The sequence below is a fragment of the Vanellus vanellus genome (genome assembly GCF_965231255.1).
Source record: "Vanellus vanellus genome assembly, chromosome: 7".
NCBI lineage: Eukaryota > Metazoa > Chordata > Aves > Charadriiformes > Charadriidae > Vanellus > Vanellus vanellus.
In genome coordinates this window covers 32963215-32981882 of record NC_138912.1, presented here as the reverse complement: position 1 = coordinate 32981882, position 18668 = coordinate 32963215, and the positions used below count along the sequence as shown (strand labels likewise).

Genomic DNA, 18668 nt, shown 5'->3' with positions numbered 1-18668 from the left:
TGCTTTTTCTGCATTATAGTTATCTTTCCCAAGCATGACTTTGAAGAGCTCTTTTTCTTCAGGATAAGAATGAATGATACCTCCTTTAACCACACTTGTGGTGTGGCTGTGGGATTCCTCATGTCTTTGCTTTGTTATTCACTTCTCTGGACTGGTGGTCTTTTAAGACAATTTTGTTTCCCCTCCCCCCCCCCCGTAGGCATAGAACAGCTGTAACTGCTTCTGCATAGTGGGAGTAAGTGTAGGGTATGTAATTAAATCAGTTAAATTATAAATAGGAATGTAACTTTTTTGGGCATGGGATGTTTTTTTGTTTTTCTAGATGCATGCTATATTAATTATTTAAAAATCTGTGGAAGAGACAGAAGATGTTTAAAAGCCACATTTTTCAAGTCTTTCATGGGCTTCTCATAATGCACATTTGTTTTGAGAGAAGTTACAGTTGAAAGTTTGGATCTGAAGGAACTACTTTTGGACCCACCTTCTAATGTGTTAAAAAGATAGAGAATTCTAGAAAGTAGCTTTCATGATGGGTGGATTAGTGCAGTGTAAAAGGATAGCAAAGATTTAGTTTGGAAGGATACTTGGTTGCAGCTACCAAACCAGCTTGAGCTTTTTTCCCCCTCTAGGCTGAGTGAAAAATACTGTAGAATGCTTTCAGATACTTCTGTTACAGCACTGTTTTAGAAAAGTTAATGCATCAATAATACGCACCTTAATTTTTGGAATATTGGGTTGGTTTTGGAATCTTAACTATTCCTGTTTTCTTTAAGCAGTGGATGACAACAGTGAAAGCACAAAGCATACTGCTGAGAATGTGATTTCTCCAGAGGTGAATTACAGAGCCGGGTCCTCTTTTGAGCTTTCTCCGTCTGACAGCTCTGATGGCACGTATATGTGGGATGAAGAGGGGTTGGAACCTATTGGAAGTGTTCATCCATGTGGAAGTTATGAATCGTCAGAAATGAACAGCATAGTATGTATTTATATGCATAACTTGCATAATTGTAGTGTCTTGAGTTTATTGCTTAAGTGTATTTTTAAAACAGAATTAATTTATTTTTTATTTCATAATTGTTTCCTCTTTCCTCTGTAGTTGATAGCTTTTTGAAACTTAATTGTTTAGGAACTCCTGTTTCTGGACAGGTGACCTTGATTAGGCTGTTTACATACCTTCCCCCCCCTCCCCCCCCCCCCCCCTTATTCTCAAGTTAGCACAGAACAGGTCCTTCCTTACACAATCTCCTGGTAGTGCTGACAAAGAAGAAAGGAATTAAATTTCTGCAAATGATAGGTTAAATATCTCCTACTAATCTCTAAACCTAGGAGTGAAAAAGTAAGAAAATAACTATTGCCTGACTTCTTCCATGGTCTTGTTTCTATACTGTATACATGTAGGACCCCTTTGAACTGTAGTTTATTTTGATTTCTCAGATTGTTCAAGTACAGACTCTTTAAGGTAGATACCTGATTTTAGCTCACTATAGCGGGACACTGTGTATGTCTTGAATGCAATACATGAGAAAAAGGTTGTTATGCATCTTATTGCTAAACTTATAACTGATTTGCAAGAAAGATCTTTCAGTCTAAAGAATGGATGGAGAGTTTTTGCAGTGCTGTGACCCTCTGGCTGAGATCAGGGAGCCACCCTTGCGATTTTGGTGGGTGTGAGGAAAATATTTTCTATCTGTCCTTCATCTTTGTGGCACCCACTCAGACTTTGATTTTTAATTTTAGTAGGGTTGTCTGCTGTAGCCCAAGAGCAGAACAGCAGAGATTTCTCCTGAAAATTGGGCATAGCTATGTCATTATATTTTTATGTGTAACTATATACGAGTTCCTAATATATTTTCAGCTGTTTGTGGTATTGTTTGCTTTCTGTCTTAAATTATGATGTTGCCATGTAGTACTTTAAAGAGTCTAGAAATGGTTATTAACTTTTTGTGGTAATTATGGCCAGCTTGGAAAAGCAGTTTGAGACTTTTCCAGTATGAGCTTTGTAGCTTTATTGGTGTTTATAGGGGACAAAAACATTTAACGTAGGCCACTAAAAAAACAAGCAGTCTTTTCCCCAGACACACGCATGCATATGCTAGGGAAAAAGGGAAGTTTTTAAACTTTGTCTTTGGTAAATTTTAAATATAGATATTTTTGCATACAGTGTAATTTTTCAAACAAGTGAAATACATTACTTTCCTATGCTTTTGGACTATGTATCTAGGTTTTTGATACGTGACCTCCATGCATTAACTTGTGTATGAATTGATAGTCAATCAATGTTCTGATTCACAGAAGCTGTTGTAAGCCTTGTGGAGCAGAGGTAAATTAAAAACTTTTGATATTTTTGTTCACTATTTTGGTTTATTTATTCCTTTATTGGAAGTAAATAGCTTTTGGAGAGGGCTTAAAAATGGAAGAATGAACTAACTAGGTTTTGAGGAAGTGGAGGAAGGCGGAGGTTATAAGACTTACTGTTGAATCTAGAAAGTCGTGTGTTTTCCACACGTTTTGATTTTTATTCTGTTAGTGCTGTTCCAGAATTACAGTGCTTACTGTAGTGTAAATTTCTTAAACAAGAGAAACATCAATAATACATTTTTGACTTTTACAAGGCAGAAATGTATTTTCAGTCAGCTTGGTTTTTGAGGGGAAACTGTAGCTGTGAAATGTTGGTTAAATTGCCTTTAGCGTTGGATTTTTATTTGTTGTTTTTTCCCCTGTGCTGCTTGTTTTTGGTAGAAAGTGTGATATATTTGATTTCTTTAGCCTAAAAGTTAAACAGTGATTATTTTTAATCTGAAGATGCGAAAGAATTTTTGAAAGCTTTTAATTGTTTCTGAAGAATTATGTTCTTGGGTAGGTTAATGTAAGCTTTTGTTCCATGTTTTTTCTCTTCTCTGCAGGCAGTGAGTATAAAGACAGGTTAAAAAAATAGAACTGAAGGCTTTGAGAATAATTATTATGATTAGTCAGCACATCATATGTTTTGATTGCTAGGAGATAATGTGATCAAATTATGCTGTTTCTGTCCTCTAGTGTGGTGAGGGTAGAAGCACTTAATGTCTGTGTGTCAAAATCCAGTTGATAAGAGTCAGACTTAAGAATTTTGAGTGACTGAGCTAATGCCAGCCTGACTGCCCCTTGGAATTAATATTCCCAGGGAAATCTCCAAAGCAGCTAGTTGGTTCTGGAGTTTCTGTGGCATCAGGCTGGGGTGAGTAGAAGCAATGTAGCTGAATAACAATTCAGGTAATTAGATGGTGAGTAATTGGTAGTGCAAAATCCACCTTTTCTTATTTCCATCCCGCTTTTGTATTGTTAGTCTTTTAAGCTGTATCATCTGTAGTATCAACAAATATTAAATGCTTTTCCTAAACTCTTCTATAGATGGCAGTGCAGCCCTTATTGGGTAATCTTAGATTAGAAGTGTTTTGACCGTCTTTAAAAAGCCAGCTTTTGCAGAAGTGATTTTAACTAGACTTCTGGAATGGCAACCAGAATGGGAAGACAGTGGAAGGAGCTTGCTGGCTACTCAGTCTTGTTCCTTTTTTGGGAGAAGAAAAGCAGATATCTTTGGTATTCTCAGTAAAGCTTGGTTTAAAGGACATGGGCGCAGGGAGCGGATGAATTAAGTTTGGCTTTTTAGGACAGTCCTATTCTTCATTAATTAAGCCAACAGGTGTGGAGGAAATGTGCAATCCATTGCTGGAGGTTTAAAAGTTATACAAATCTAAATAACCCCTCATAAGACGATGCCATGAGGACTTACGCTGAAGTAGGATGTGTGGGTTTTTTGAGACCTTTTCAGGATGAAAATGTCTTTATTCTCTAAATGTGTAACAGAAAATAACTTATTCCACTATCCCTACTTTTGTTTCATTTCCAGTTTTGAAGGCTTAACATTGGTTAACGTTCTAAGAGTTGAATTCTTTTCAAGTTTTTAGGCATTCATTTCATTGGTATTCCTTATACTCCTTTCAACAACTGGTCTTTGCTGCTGAGCACCAAGTCACTGATGCTCTTTCTGCTCACTTCTGTGTGAGAAGACTGATGCTTAGCAGAGCGGTTGTGATAGCTCTGTAAATTAGCAACATAATATCTGTATGTATGTATTCTCACTTAACATTTAGCTGTACTGTTTGCTCATGTCCTGTGTTTCAGCTACCTACTTTAACACTGAGTTGCTTTACTGTTTCACTGTAGAAAGCTGCTTGACAATGTGAGGTACAACTTCTGCTGTGTTTTGTCTGTGTTTTTGTTTGGCTTGTTCTTTTGTTTTGTGGCTGGTTTGTTTGTTTTTAATACAGGCTTTCATCAATTCTATTGCTAGCTAACTTTGGGTCAGGGACCAAGTTAGGGGTTATAATTAAAATGTCTCTTTCACTGACACTGAGTGAGTGGTTATAAATGAAGCTTAGATTACTATTATTTAAAAACAAAGAAGCCTTGCAAACAAAATTAAGATTTACATTACAGACAAAAGGGAAAAAACATCAAATGTTAATGTGGGTCTACACACTTGCTGTGTCTCTAGGTTTGAATTGTGCTTATGATTTTAATACAACTGCCTTCATTAAACAAGAAAACTTTACAATTTACAGACCCAAGCTGAAACCAAAATTTTTAAGAGGTTCTAGTTCCTGTAGATGAATTGTTTCATTGGAGGGGCAGACTGCTATTAGTATTCTGCTTGCTTGTGCCTATTCAATTAGCAGCTGAGAGGGTTAGCATTCCCTCAGTAGAAGTCTGGTAGTTATGCATGTGAAGGGCAGAATGTCTGATTTCTACAGTGATCTTTGAAATAGCTGCTTAGGACTGAAGTAATTTTACTTCAGAGCACCGGAAACATAACTGTGGTGTGTTTTTCCTGTTCCTTGGAGTGAGAATTGGGACTGCAGCCTAGTAAATCAACCTTTCTACATTTTTGCTTTCATTAGTTTTTGACTGGAAATACTGTTCAACGTACATATAAGCAATGCAGCCTAAAACATGCATCCTGGAGTCTCATTGCTCCTTTGCTTAACTGATGATGAAGCACTCTTTTGCTGTAGCAAGGTTTGAGCTGTTCTGTTTTCTCCTGTCCATTGTATGAAAGTAGACACATGAGAAACATGAGCTTTATTATGTGTTTGTCCAGTGAAGCTTTGAATATTTTTGGAAAGTCAAAGTTCTTATTTACATTAAGAATAGGATAGATTATCAGTTACTGCATGTATTGCTCTGAGGCATGTGCTCTTTTTTTTAAAGATGCTACAATATTCTAGTGCATAATAGTCTGGAAGAAGTAAAATTTCAATCTGAAAATGCTCCACTAACTTTTGGCTTCTTTGTTTAATACTCTCTAGAGAATAATTTGTTGTGGTGTTTGATTGTGTGGTGTTGTGTTTTGGTGTGTGTTTTTTTTTTTTTTTTTTTACTTTTAAAGCAATTTCATTTGGGCAAATAGGTGTAGACAGGAATCTTTTATGAGTATTCTTTGTATTATCAGGTCATATCAAGACCCTGTGTTAAAAAAAGACAAAAGAGATCAAGTCTTCTGACACCTTTTTACTGTAGGCTCCAGTAACAATATGAACATTTGTTGTATGATAACTTTTACTGAAATAAATAAAGCCAGTATTTTGGGTATATACATAGTGAGCATCAATGTAATTATAAGGATAGAGGATTATAGAATAATAATTGAAATCTGGCTTGAAAAGACAGATGGGTCTTAGCTGCTTTGCTGAGATTTTAATTGCTCTTGGGATGAAATCTGGATCTCATTGGAATGAATCTGTTTTGTCTTTTATTGACATGTGGCTAGAATTTTAGCTGGAAAGTGAAATAATTACATTTTTGTTGTCTTCCTAGGTAATTTCTGAAGTCTCGTAAGATTTTTTTTTTTTGTTGTTTTATATTTTTTTCCTTTGTGATTGAAACTGGGGAAAAGGCAATTCTGAATTAGTTTTTGAGACTGGACAGAATGCTTTCTGGTTCAAGAGGCATAGGTACTCACAGTGAAGTATGCTAAAATATGCTCTGCTTCTTAGAGAAAGAGAAAATAAGCTTGCTAAAATAGCATTGTTTAGTTCAGTCACTAATTACTTACAGCCATTTAGTCATTTGCAAGTAATTTAGTATTAATTACCTTAATATTTTTAATAATTCACTTCTCAAAATGACTTTATAGTAAGCTTTAAATTGCCAGTTTGATTTCTCAAATGAGTAATTTATTATGTGCATTCAGACTTGTAATGTGTGTACTTCTAATAGATTTACCTCTGTAGAGCGAAGTGTTCTAGGTATTGTCTTCCACCTGTCTTCCTTGCTTTAGCTGTACATTCTCTCCTGCAGGTTAATGCCAAAGCCGTAGTTCTTGTTCTATGAGAAGCTGGGCTTTTTAAATTTTGGACTGTTTTTTTACAGCTGTAATAAAAATACAAGTCCAAGTAAGATTAAGATAACGTAAAAGTATTGAATAAAACAACTATTCAGATATATTAGGATTGTTTTTAAAGTAGTATTTGGGAGACTTTTATGAAGTGTGAATCCCTTAGAGGTTACCGTTTGAGATAAGGTCTCTCTTGCCCAGTGTGGGTTGTTTGATGGAACTATGGAATACTATGATAGAAGTGCTGAAATTATTTTGGAAACAGCACAATGCTAATTCCAAATAAGTAAATATTGAGTCTCTGTACTGTGCTATCAGCACAATATAACAACCGTCGGAAGCATTTTCAGCGCAAAGTCTTTCTGAATTAAAACAATGTTTACAGACTTGAACACAATTTTAGTAGTATACTGAAAATGAGTTACATTCTTATGAAGTTTTTAATAAGAAGCAGTGGTTGATTTATTGAGGCATTCAGTACAGAGTATTCAGAAGGTCTTGTGCTTCATTTACATCCATTTAACAGGGTCTAGTGAAACTAAGTATGTATCTCTTCTTGACAGAGATTTCTTTTTTTTTATTGCAATAACTTTCTAAAAAGAGCAACCTTGAAATGAGCCCTTCAGGTGCAAGCTGGTTACAAGAAACACACATAAAAAGCAGTTTCCATCTAATGAGCTAGTTGAAATTTGATTCTTTTTTCTTTTCATGTTGCAAGTGAAGGGTCTTAAGATTTTAAGATGCTGAAGGTAAATGTAAAAGAAAAGTTAAAAAAAATAACTGCTTTGATGTTAAATCTGCTGTTTCATATGAAAATATATACACACAATTTTATTATTGAAACAGACACTTACATCTGTTTAGATTTTCATGGTATCTTTACTTAAGCCATTAGTGAAACCCCTAGATTTCCAACATCTAAGGCTTTTTTTCTCCCCGTTCTTGTATTTGCTTTTCTGTCTGCAAGTTGATATTAAAATCCTCCTTTAGCGGAGATGTTCCTATCAGGAAAGACTTGCGTGCCATTCAGCTTTCTTTTTTCCTAATAAGAGACAGAATCAATCGAATATTTTTGTTCACTGATTGAGTGTACTTGCTATTAGTATAGAAAATAGTTCAACGATCAACTGCTGATCAGCCACACTTTGTGACCTTGAGTGAGTCTTATGGAGTCTTTTTGTCTCTTTTTAGAATAATGGATGAACTAAAAATTAATAGTAATAGTGTTATCATCAGTATGTATTATTTTATTGATGTATTTGTACCTTGTGCTCAAATTTAGATTCTTCAAGGGGAAGGATTTCTTATGATTTATTCCCAGCGTATCACAGCTGTGATGTAAGCAGTGCAGAAATGTGCTGACATGGCTTCTTCCCAGACCCTTTCCCATCTCTTCCCCACAAATGTGGAACCTTTCTTCAAAGTGTGTCTTCCTTTATTTTTTTTCACATGTTGTATGCTCTCTACGCTTTTATTTGGCAGATTGATGTATGATAGAGGAAATGTAATTGAGCTGGCTTTCTGTTTTAATGGAAGAAAACAATGGGTAAAGTTAGAACATCAAAAATGTGAGAAGCAAATGTCATGCTACTTTGTTAGGTATTAGCAGTGGTGTTGATTGAAACCTATAATTTGCAGCCAATTCAGAGTTCATTTCAGAAAAGTATTTCCTGATCTTCTCCCGAAGAAAGCAGGTACCACATTTCTTCAAAGGTTAAATGATTAAGTTTTCATATATGTGAGTACATGGGAGTTGCCTGTTAAGTTTCTGAAGCAGCACTGCTTTTCTGAACTGTATTATTTCATAAACCGTACTTTCATTGTCAGGTCTGATCTTTATCCAGACTGTACTGAAGATTTTCTGAAACAGATTAAAATCTTTGTCTCAAAAATCCTAATGTTGTGGTTCAGCAATGAACAATAACAATATTTCTCAAGGCAGAGGACAGCATTAAAAAAAAAGTTGTATTTTTTTGACAGTCTGTACTCGGATGAACAGTGTTGATGACTAATTGCATTTCCTCCTTTGTTATAATATGTGTCTTTTGGCCAACAAAAGGTTGTGCTAATGCAGAGAATTAATTGTATTGTGTGCTACTGTGATACTTCAAAGTAGTTTATGTACTTCAATTGGGCACTTCTTTAAGAAGTGCCTGAATTTGTTCTGTGCCTGAAACCAAAGCATGCTCCTCTGGACCACAGAGGAGCGAACTAGGCAATCTCTCCCTATAGGTATGTGACTAGATATTAGAATTCATTAGTATGTCGAAGTAATGATACTGTCTGTGAGAATGTAGTACCAGTGTTAGGGGGAGGTGATTTTATCTGCCTATTAACTAAAAGTCTTCAAACCAACCGATGATAAAGGCACTTCAGAAATCATCTCATGCAGACATAGATCTGTATGAGCAATAATTGAAATTCTCAGTGGCATATCTGTCTAATTGGATGTGGGCACACTGTAGCAAACAAAAAATATCTGTGAACCTCCTAGGAAGTGACTAAGAGCAAACCCAAAGGGTGTTGGATACTTTGCAATTTGTATTGTACCTTCGTATACATTTCCCTCTGTGGCCAACTTACTGGAGACCATTTTTATGGACCGAGCTGTATAGCGCATAGCATCACTCATGTGGAATAGCAGTGTGGAGTTCTATATTTTCTGCTTCTGCTCGGAGAATTTTTATTTGTTGCGTTCATCACCAAAAATCTTGTCCTGCAGGATAACTTGAATAATTAATCGGTCCTTCAGATTCCTTTACCTGAAAGCCTGACTTTTGGGTTTGTAGGCCAATATTTTTCTTGGCAAGAGACATTGGAGTATCCCAGGAAGCCTTCCGTGAGATTTTAGCTTTTACTGATGCATTCTAGAAAATGGCAAACACCATGTCTGAAGGTTACTTCTGATATGAAAGGTATTTTTGGAAATATATTATCTTGGTAAGCTGCCATTTCTGTTTAGGATGTCCACATGAAAGAGCTCTGGCTCGCTCTGTTTTCTAAAATTTATAAAGTGGCTCAAACTTCCTGCTCAGGAATACAGTGATTCTCGGATTGGAATCTAGTACAGATGTCAGCCTTGAAAGGTGTTTTCCATTGGCATGTATCTATGTGCTACTTCTCAGAAGCTGGTGTTGCTGGTAACCTCTGCCTAAGCTAATAAGGTCATGTCTGAGTTCCATGCTCCTTTGTCCCAATGTCTTCATGCCATATTCTGGAATCTGCCAAAAATTACAGACTTACTTGAATTGTGCTGTTCTAATTATTTCATAATTTTCGTTAGGTTGATATAATTGCTCTTATTTTTCCAATATTACAAGTATAGAAATCTCTGGCATTTGTTTTTCATATTCTCAGTTTCTAAAAATCTTTGTTATGCCTAAAAATTTATATTTGGAAAAAATTTATATTTGGATATTAGACTGCTTGTTTCTGATCTCATAGCCTCAAAAGTCAGTGTCACCTTTTCACATTTAGTCTCCATTATGAATAGATAATATTTGAGGACATATTAAATTAGTGGGAGAGCAGCCTTGATTAACATGTCCACAGGTAAGCTTTTAGTGGAAAGCTGTGCAACTGCTATGTAAAACTCAGTGTATTGTTACCCGTCTTAATACAGAACTAAGAGTACAAACTTGTTTCAGTATGTTCTGTTAGCATGGTTCCTCAACCATTCTTTCGGCAGAGTTTGCGGGCAGACAGTTTTCTGCTCATGGCAGAGAAAGGAAATGTCAGGAAAGTAGAGACTGATTTCAGAGGTGCTGCCTTCAAAGTGAAAATAGCCAGTGTCTACCCTCCTGTCGCTGCTCTAGTCCTCGGCTTCAGAGCTTAACTCTTACAGCAATGGGAGGTAGTGAGAAACTGAATTACTTAATAAAATGGTGTTTCTGTCTGTGTCTCATGTATGTACGTATCCCTGCTGTCAAATATTATTAAGAGGTTATATGACTGTATTACAGTGCACAAACCTCTTGTGACGTTGGTTTAAGAGGCATGACATTTTGTGAACAAGCTTTTATGGCAAATTACCTTTTTTCCTTTGGGATGGGAAAGTATAGATGTCTTTGAGAGCTGCTTGATTCAGGACTGACACAGTAAATCTTTTCATGCTGTTTTGGCTGGTAAAATCAAGTAAGGCAGCTTCGCTTATACTCCTGTGTTTCATTTGTGGTAGCTGTTAATGGTAGCTCTGAATTTGTATGGTGGAGAGAGAGCAGCAGCTGATGTGGTGTTGTGTGAATTATGAGAATAAATACTGGTAGAAACAAGCACCTTTTATTTCATAAGCTTATAAGTGACTTGTGCATGAGCTGGTCACTGCATATCCAGTGTTACATTTTAATGTAAGCTTATAGCTATTTCTTTTCAATTTTTTTCTTTATTCTACCAAGTAGCATCACTTTTGAATAATAGAACTTCAGAATTACTCCTGTTTACTTTGTCTAACTGTATTGCTGAATTTTTGTCTCACACCTTGTTTTCCATACTCTTAGGAAATCTTCAGACCACAGTGAGCAGGTAACGTGCCCAAAGAGAACAGTAGTCTCAAAATTGGAGTATTTTTCAAAGTTATCAGTATAAACAAAAATAATTTTAAAAAATATGTATAACAAATTGAGACATACATCTAAGCCATCTAACTGGGTTTCTGAACATTTACAGATAACTTGATTAAAAACACCTATATTGGCACAAGTTTCCTTTTACTTTTCCTTATTACCTAAAATTGTGTCCTAATACGTTATAGGAACATTGGCATCAAATCTTTTTCCAAATTATTTTCTGTTGCGAAGCATCAGAAATTTAGAAGAGGGGCAGTATGTTGTATGTATGTTGGGGTAAAGTGTTTTTGTAGTACACACAGCTTTGGTCTCTCTGAATGAAATGCGTACATGCAATTTCAGTCTTACTGTCCCGCGTACATGCAATTTCAGTCTTACTGTCCCGCGTACATGCAATTTCAGTCTTACTGTCCCGCGTACATGCAATTTCAGTCTTACTGTCCCGCGTACATGCAATTTCAGTCTTACTGTCCCGCGTACATGCAATTTCAGTCTTACTGTCCCGCGTACATGCAATTTCAGTCTTACTGTCCCTATAGTTCTACATATGGGATGTACTTTAACTTGTTTTTGTTGTCGTTGTTTTTTTTTTTTTTTATTCCAAGAATACTTAACATTGCGTTCAGGGCATAATGATACCAACTGCAGTCTGATATCACCTTATAACTCTAGTTGTCATCGTCCTTGAGATTGGAAATTTAACAAACCACCATTTTTTCTACATATGAGGTGGACCTGAGTAAACAGCATTTCAGTGGGTTTGTGTTCTTGGTTGACACTGTTGAAATGTATCAGGATGATGTAGTGAGAATATACTTTTGCAACAGTGCAAGTAAGTGACAGGATGCTCCCTGTGTTGTTAGCAGTTTATTTAGAGGTTGGTCAAAATAGAATTACTCAAATAGCTAGGAGATATCTGAGGATTGTTTTGGTTTTTTAATTAGAAATGGGTATATTAAGCTGACTGTATAAGAATAGAATACATTAATGCTGTGTAACAAGTCATATTCAGATTATGCCAAAAATCTAGCTAGAGTAGAATTAAAACTTTCTACACAGTGGAAACTTAATTGATCTCTTGGTAGCAGCCCTGCCCTGTTCCTCTGAATTTTGAGTTTGTTTTGGTTCCTTTCTCAGCTGGGAGTTATTTGAAGCCTCCCTATTTTCCTTTAAGCTGAACCTTACACTATTAATACAGGTTTAAGTCAGCAGAGTAAGAATCATTCACAACTATTTTTGTCAGTTAGGAGTATCGGAGCATTTTACACTGTAAAGCAATACGTAATTGCTACAATTATTTGTAGGCAAACTGTAACTGTGAACTTCCAATATCTGTAGACCTTTCCAAAAATAGGCTGGAAGCAATGAGTGGAAGGGACTGCTCTTCCTCAGCCTCTGCTACTTCTCTGTTATTATTTATGCGTACTGTTGATGGCTTTCTATTATTGTGCTGTATAGTAAATCAGAAACTTTCTACTTAAAAGCAACTGCCTAATTAAAAAAAATTAAAACATTCTTAAATTTTGCTGGAATTCTGCAGGAAGATAAGCCGAATGCTTCCCTGCTGTGTGTTGTTGGTTTGTTGTTTTTTTTTTTTTTTTGGTAGGTTCATTACTGGAGGCTAGATGGCAGTCGAGGAATGCTTTTTGTGGCTGTGGGCTTTAACCTGGGCTGTGTGTTTACAAAATGCTGTTGCTTATGAATTGGTGATGTCTTAATGGAATGGTTAATATTTCTGGTTTTCTTCTTCTCCCTTCATCATGCTATTGAATTTCTAATTTCTTACACAGAAGCATAGCTGCTTCTTAAGATATAGTGGATAATAACAATTATTTAATATTTACTTTCAGTAAACCTAATTAGAACGTACAATGCCTCTCTAAAAATATTTCCAAGAATAATATGTCTTTACTTAAGACTGTTACAGCTAATAATTAAACATAGAATGTCTTGGATTTTCAGAACAAAGTTCTGGTTGCATTTGTTGTCACAGCAACCCTCCTTTACAGAGCATAAATAAAATGATGAAAAACTTATTTGGATGTTGAACTTCATTATCTTTAATGTGACTTGCAATGTACAGCTTTTAAAATAGCTCCCTTCCTATCCTGTTTTTGGTATCCCTCAGAGTTCTATCCTTTGTGCTTTCCTCTGTTCTTATGCTGTTCTTTGCGGTGGGGCTTTTCTCTTCAGCCCTGTAGTAGATATGTGTCTTCCTGGATGCCCACTGTCTTCTCAAAGTGAAAGAGGTCTTTTTCTTCTGTCTCCGTTTTCTGCCTTCACTTAACAGTTCTGTTCAGTTCTTATTTAATGTTGTCTTTTTGGAGACTTGTATTGGTTTCCTATTTCTTAATTTATCTCTCTCTCTGGGGTGTTGTCAAATGCTGAAAATAACATTGAAAAAGACCCTGGAGGTGTCTCTCTTCTCTACTGTCAGCCTTGGATCATATTTCACTGACTTTTGCAGTTATCCTTTAGCTGCCCTCCAGATGACTGATGTACCCAGTCTGTTTGTTTTTAAAACCTACTTCTTTTTTTTCATTCTTGAAGTACCTGAAATAATACTTTGTAAATTTCTTATTACCCTCAAACTCTTCACTTGAGTTGTTTGGACAGATTCTTCCTTAGTTCTCTCCCTTTTTACTCATGCTTATCTTCTGCTTGTTGAACTTTTTTGTGGTCTCTTTTCATCCTTTTTTTTCAACTTAATACCTTTTTTTATGGAAAATCCAAAATCTTTCATTTTTAGCATCTTGCCAGAAGAGATGCAGCGTATGCAACTGCATAGAAAACCAATGTCAAAATGTCTGTGGAATTTAATGCATCTAAAGCCGCTAGTTTTTCTGAGCGTAAAGCACGTATCTAGATTTTTTACTTGCAAAAGAATCTTTGAAATAAGAGACAGTGCTGCTCTTATAGCATAAGACTTGTAACATGCTTTGTCACTACAGATACATTGATCACTTTCAGATGCAAAATAGTACAGTTTCTACTCATTTCCGATATTAAAGCATAGAGAATCTTATAAACACAGTATATTGTTGTTGTTCTTCCAAAATTATGCCAACTCACTGCAATGATCCCTACTTTCACTCAGGTAAGTGAACTTGTATAGACGCTAAAAGGCATTCTGTTTTGAAAGTACAACCACATGTTGATTGTAGTGTTCAAATGTAATACCAGAAGCATCCAGCTGGGAGATCTTAACAACTGCAGAGACCAGACTACTAATGAGAAAGTAGTAGTACATTTCATCTGGGATACACTCTGATGCCTTAATACTTTTTTCATGTTAGCTGCAGATCATACAAAGAGAATCAATATGAATAACTAAGGGAAGGGTTTTAAATAGTGTTCTTTATGTTAATGTAAGATTATTTTGTAGAAAAAAGAATTCAAATTGTGGAGGTATGATTGGAAAGGCTTTAGTTCTCCCTCTCCGTTAGGTTTTTGGAGTATTTGCCTTTCTGATGCATTGCAGTTACTTTGTCTAAACTGGAACATGTATGTATATAGGCCAGGTTTTAGCATAGATATTTTTTCATGTTTTAAGGAGACATACTCAGGTTTCTCCTCACAAAACTAGTTTGAAAGCTGTATATTATTTTGTGATGTTCTTCTTTTGTCCAGAACTAGTATCCTATGAATTCACTTCTATTTGTTTTTTGTAATCTTCATGCTCTTTTTAATGTTTGGGTTTTTTTTTTTTTTTTTCCCAGTAAATCCTGGAAGCTTGATATGTTGTAGCTGGCTTCCTATTCAGCCCCATCTTTGCTATTTCTTATAGTAATAGGACTTTACCATGCACTTAGGTTGCTGAGATGTGTGTCAACACTGTATTGTGATGCTTTTCTTAACTTCAGAAATTAGAAAGGAGAAGAAGCTTTGATTACTCAGTAATTCTTAAGCCTGTTGGACTTCAGGAAATTTTTGACAAAAGGTACAACATCCGTTCATCATCTGATGAACGTTTTTGTGAATAACACAATCTCAAAAAAGAGTTTTGCCTTTTTGTTGTTAAGTCGTAGGATGGGGGAAATTCTGAAACTGAGGTTGTTGCAATAAAAAAATACAACTAGTGGTACAACATACTTCCATAGTCCTGTTCTTGTGCATTAGAAGGGTGTGTTGGATTGTCCTATGGTACAAGGATTGTTCTGTCCTTTTGATGCTGCAAACATGAAGATTCCCACTGCTGGATAAATCAACTGAATAGAGAGCAGAGAGCTCGAAACTCTCAGGTACTCCTTAGAGCCTTAAATATTGGACCAGAAATTGAGCTTTTTATCCCAGTGTGAAGCCCTACATCATCTGTTCTTTCAAGAGGCTTCTTTTTTTTTATTCCCCCCCCAAGAGAACTTACTTTGATTAGTATTTTCTCCTGTGTGGTATTAGGCCAAATCAGTATTGCTAAATTTGTAGTAATATATTTATTGCCATAGCATCAGATTCATGTTAAACACAGTATCGTGGCTTCATTGTCATGCTAAAGTAGACACCAAAGATTTTATTTAAATAGGATCTCTTTGGTAGTAGGAAAAGAATGAAGGTGACATCCGACCATGATGTTTGACTCTTTTTTTTTTTTTTTTTTTTTTTTTTTTTTTTTGGAATGTCATAAGGACATGTCTGTTTTAAATGATTTTGTGACTTTGACAACTGCTTTTCTAAGTTTAGAGAAGTATGTTGTAATAGAGAGATGCTACTATTTCTCAGACTTAGTTTTTTTTCATGTAAGATTGTATTTTTAAAATGTTTTTCTTGTAGTAATTATCCAAAAGACATATAACAGTAATTCAGGTACCTTGGACATTCTGACAGAATTCTATTCAGAAGGCATTTATGCTTTTTATTTTTAGGATGACTTAAATGTTATTCTTTAAGCAATTCTTAAATTGCTCTGATTTGTTACTTAGTTTCTCAGTAGCTCCTAAGTTTGTTATCCATGCCCAAATTTGGCCCAAACTAGGATCTCAATTTCAGAGAAGTCGGGGAAATTTAAATGTCGAGCTTTCTTCCAGTATGTATCCATGAGATCTTTTATATGAGATATAAAAACTGAAGAAAGCTTTACGTGGACAAATTACGTTGCTTCATCTTTCAACAGTTTCTGAGAAACTGTTTACTCTCTTATTGAAAACCTGAAATCAGTCTGAGGTAGACATTGGAAAGTTGAGCCTAAAATTTGGCCATAAAGACTAACAACATTCAAAGTAAGTCAAACACATTTGACTAATGGAAGTTGTAAATTAACCTTGATTTCATAGTAGTCATTAGAGTGCTGATCTCTTCTCCCCGGTATCCAGTGACAAGATGTGCCGGGGGAGGTTCAGGGTGGACACTAGGAAGCATTTTTTTACTGAGAGGGTGGTCATACACTGGAACAGGCTTCCTAGGGAGGTGGTGGATGCCCTGAGCCTGTCAGTGTTTCGGAGGCATTTGGACAATGCCCTTAACATGCTTTAACTCTTGATCAGGCTTGAGTTGGCCAGGGAGTTGGACTAGGTGGTCATTGTAGGTCCCTCCAACTGAAGTAGTCTATTCTATTACTAATACTTGCTCTAATACGTTTTCATTGGAAGGAATACAGCATGGTACTGTAAGAATAACTAACTACAAGTCTAAAGTCTGATTCTAACTTACTGAAGATATGTTTTTACAAAGAGATTAAAGTATAACTAAACAATGGAATGTGCTGTAACGTGCTGTCATTCAACAAAGTGACCTGTAATTAGTGCTGTGTTCTTTAAGTAAACAACTTTGAAAATATGTACTGGAAGTAGCCAAGCAGTTTTAACAGTAAAGTTTTTACTAAATTACCTTAATGTCAGATAAAGCTTCTATAAATGCACTGTCAGGAACCTGGGAAAGTATTATGTGAATACTAACATCAAAACTAGGCATGCCAGAAAGGTGTTTATATCCTGATGCTGTAGATGACACATGATCTTTTGCTGCCAAACTTTGAGCTCCTAGGCATGCTTTTTATAGTTTCATTTTTCACCCCAAACTGGTGATGTCCATCCTTTAAGATTTTTTGTTGCTTGAAACTTAAGGAGCTGTAATTGTTTGTATTAAATGATCTACATGTATTGCTCATGGTCTTTTTTTGAGCAAGAAAGCAAAAGATCAAAGAAACTGTGCATATAGGCTTAAAAAATGTAGAGCAAATCAAACTGAAGAAGCTTGTATTTGTATTTGATTTAAGTAATCACTATGGAATACTTAAAGTGCATGTGAGCTTTTACTTCCATTTTCCACTGAACTCAGAAGTGCATGATTGTTATTGGAAGCAAGACCTAACTTACTAAATAAGTAACAAAAATAATTAGTTATTTTCCTTTAACAGCCTACTTTCTAAAGATAGAACAAATGAATGAGGTCTGATATCTTGAATTGTGGAAAAAGGTAAAACATTGTTTGTAATATTCGCCAACAGTTCCTGACTACCTCAATGCAATTGCTATCCAAGCAAGATAGCATATCTTGTCATGGGTACTGAATTGGTAGTTTGAGCTCAGGCTCGTCTCAGTTCTCTGAACACTGTCCAAAATGATTTGATTGAGGGTTGCTTATCTGGAATTGCTTTGTATTTCTGCGCTAAACCCTCAGTGCCAAACTTCTTCCTTCTTTTTTTTCTTTTTTTAACTCCAATATAATATATGTTGTGTCATAAGCTTTCACTGGTCCACGTCTTTGCATTTAATAGGGAGGAAACTTAGACCTCTATCCTTCTAATTTTGGCACATTGTAATTTATTTTGATTTGCATTATATACTTAGCTAAAGAAATGGAAAAGCTGAGAATTGGACCTCTTGCCTAGGTCTAACTGTTAAGCTAAATTGAACTTAAGTTGGTGGACTGAAAAATATCCCTCTTCAGTAGAAGCTTATGATGTATGTAGCATGAGAAATTTTTAGAAACTGATCTTTTTAAAAAGAATATTTTGCTACTCCAGTACATTATGATGGGCATGAATTTATATTGAACTTCAAACTCGTTCAGCTTCAGTAAAAGTAGCTGCTCTTTTAGAGCCCCGATCATCAAAGCATTGGTCTTAAGAACTTAACATCCTTATGTCTCCTGAGAAAGAAATTATGAACTTGATGCATCCAACAAATTAGGCAAAAAACCCCAAGCTGTTGTAGGTGAGCTATTAGTGTGTGCTTGGTTAACCTTTGGTAAGACGTAGTACCTGAGGGCAATTGCTACAAAAAGAATTTGCAGAATGTTGAAGTAAACTTACTAAATGTGGTGTAATCATTTGCCAGCCTTAACTTTGCCTTTGTTTTTAGTCTTTTCCCATCTCCTTATGCGATATGAGTATTCCCTGGTGTTTGGGTTCTTAACTTATTCAGTTCTTATACCAGTAGTTGTGGGTCATCTTTTTCTCACCTAATGCTTTTTCTCTTCTATTGCATTAAGAGAACAAAGCACTACTGGCTGTGTTAATTTGAAAACCCTTCTGGAGGGAGAGCCTGGGGACAGCGTAGTAGTTTGACTTGGGATTTCACAGTCCCAAACTTAATCTCTTTCTAGGTTGTACTGTCTTGAAAATCTAGTGCTAAATCAGCCTTGTGAAGTTACATGCTCCTTTTAATATGCATTATTCTTTTCAACTATACAAATAAAAAAGGTTTCTTCTCTTACTATAACTTTTAATAATTACTGAAACATATATAGTATTTTGTAGGGTTATAGTTGATGCACCTTTGAAGAATTTTCATTTC

The 18668-nt window shown here is 35.6% G+C and overlaps 1 protein-coding gene across 3 annotated transcripts in view; it reads left to right on the top strand.

The window, feature by feature from the left end:
• Nucleotides 1-18668, top strand: part of CCSER2 (coiled-coil serine rich protein 2) — a gene marked incomplete at its 5' end in the record, with an annotated part of 58252 nt that overhangs the window by 1579 nt on the left and 38005 nt on the right. For all 3 annotated transcript variants that reach the window (XM_082486795.1, XM_082486796.1, XM_082486797.1), the window contains one exon: nt 774-976. In XM_082486795.1, the coding sequence (XP_082342921.1) occupies nt 774-976 (203 nt within the window). The remainder of the gene's footprint in view (nt 1-773; nt 977-18668) is intronic.